The following is a 1,821-nucleotide window of genomic DNA, read 5'->3' on the forward strand; positions in this document are numbered from 1 at the left end:
AGAGAGAGAGAGAGAGAGAGAGAGAGAGAGAGAGAGAGAGAGAGAGAGAAGAAGAAGAAGAATCAAAGAATGACTTTGTAACTAAATCATTAAAGTTAAAACAAGCAAAGTAAGAAGCTAACATCAGCAAAACAGTGGCTAAAATAAGCAAAAAATGTAGCTATAATATTAGTGACACATTAGCTATAGCCATGGCTTGCAAAATTATAAGTAGCTATGCAAAGCTAAAATCAAAATTATGCAAACAACTAAAAGCTAAGAATAGCAAAGCTGTAACTGAAAGCTAAATGTAGCAAAAAGTGCATATTAAAGCTAACTTTAGAAACAAATTAGAAAAAAATCTAATCAGCACAGCAGGAACTCAAACTTAAAGTTAGTAAAACTATCATTAAAGATACAGCTAGCAAAACGGTATATAAAAGTAGCTAAAAGCTAAGTTTAACAAAATGGTTTCTAAAAGCTAAATGTAACAAACAGCCAAAGCCTAACAGTAAACTGTAGTAAAAACTTACAATTATCAAAAAATAAACTTTGTAAAATAGGTACACAGTAAAAAATGAAATGTTGGATTTACTAAAGTCAACTGGTTCCACTTAACTGAGTTGAGTAAATTCAAAGCAATATACCAGTTTTTTTAACCAAAGAACATGAGTATGTTGCTTTGAATTTACTCAACTCAGTTAAGAGGATCCAGCTGACATAACATGGTTAAGTAAATCCAACATTTCATTTTTAGAGTGTACAACATAACACTCACAAATGAAGACAAAAGTTAAAAATTTCAAGACACAAAATAAAGTTAAAACAGAGCAGCCTAWTTCTTAAATCTAAATAATAGATAAAAACAATATTTTGACCTCCAACCTGCTCTAATTGTTCACCAAAAGTCTTATTGTGTTCAAATAGAAAGAAAATTGCTTAATTTGCTTTACTGTGTTATTGTTATTTTTAGTGGCATTATGAAACCAGGCATGAAYGCAATCATGGGAGCAACTGGGAGTGGCAAAACATCGTAAGATTATTATATTTTTATTTGATTTTTACAAATACATGTGTACTTCTACCATCTGCACAGTTACATGAAGATAACTTTTACCATTCCCAGACTCCTGGATGTAATCGCAGGCAGAAAGGATCCTGCTGGACTCCGTCAGGGACAGGTCCTGGTGAACGGCAGACTTGTCACTTCTGAGCTCAGACTCAGTTCTGCCTATGTGGTCCAGGTTAGCAAACACAGATGGACACATTCCTTATTCCATAAAGTGGAGTTTCAACATCCTCTTTGTGTTTTCAGGACGACATCCTGATGGGAACTCTGACAGTGAGAGAAAACCTCTTGTTCAGTGCCAACCTGCGACTCAGCCCAAAGTTTTACTCCTCCGCTGATAAAAACAGCAGAGTGAACTCTGTCCTGAAAGACCTGGGCCTCACAGACTGTGCTGACACCAAGGTACACAGCTTACACATATGAAGCATAAATGCTAGAAACATAAACAGAGCTCTAATCAGTGTGTMAGACAATACATTTAATTCTGTAAAGTAGTTTTCTAAGATATACAATCATTAATATATGAAAAAATACTAAAACAATGTAATGATGAAATTGTAGCCATTTTAATAAAACCTTAAATATAGTGTTATGTTATATTACCYGTTACTACCATGATAAATAGACAAATATTGGCTGAGGATCTTGTGAAACTAATAGATTTTCCATGTTTGTGTTTGCCAATGTTGATTGGCAGCCTTCTTGAACTGGATTGACTCCAAAAGTTTATCAGTTAGAAATGTTCATCCAGTAACAATAATAATAATAATAAT

General features: G+C 33.7%; 1 protein-coding gene across 1 annotated transcript in view; it reads left to right on the plus strand.

Moving 5' to 3' along the window:
• abcg2b (ATP-binding cassette, sub-family G (WHITE), member 2b) overlaps nucleotides 1-1,821 on the plus strand; it is a gene marked incomplete in the record, with an annotated part of 13,458 nt that overhangs the window by 693 nt on the left and 10,944 nt on the right. The window contains 3 exon segments of the mRNA XM_014011382.1: nucleotides 953-1,012; nucleotides 1,106-1,223; nucleotides 1,295-1,450. Coding sequence (XP_013866836.1) covers nucleotides 953-1,012; nucleotides 1,106-1,223; nucleotides 1,295-1,450 — 334 coding nt within the window.

The sequence above is a fragment of the Austrofundulus limnaeus genome, unplaced genomic scaffold (genome assembly GCF_001266775.1).
Source record: "Austrofundulus limnaeus strain Quisiro unplaced genomic scaffold, Austrofundulus_limnaeus-1.0 Scaffold80, whole genome shotgun sequence".
In the NCBI taxonomy this organism is placed as follows: domain Eukaryota; kingdom Metazoa; phylum Chordata; class Actinopteri; order Cyprinodontiformes; family Rivulidae; genus Austrofundulus; species Austrofundulus limnaeus.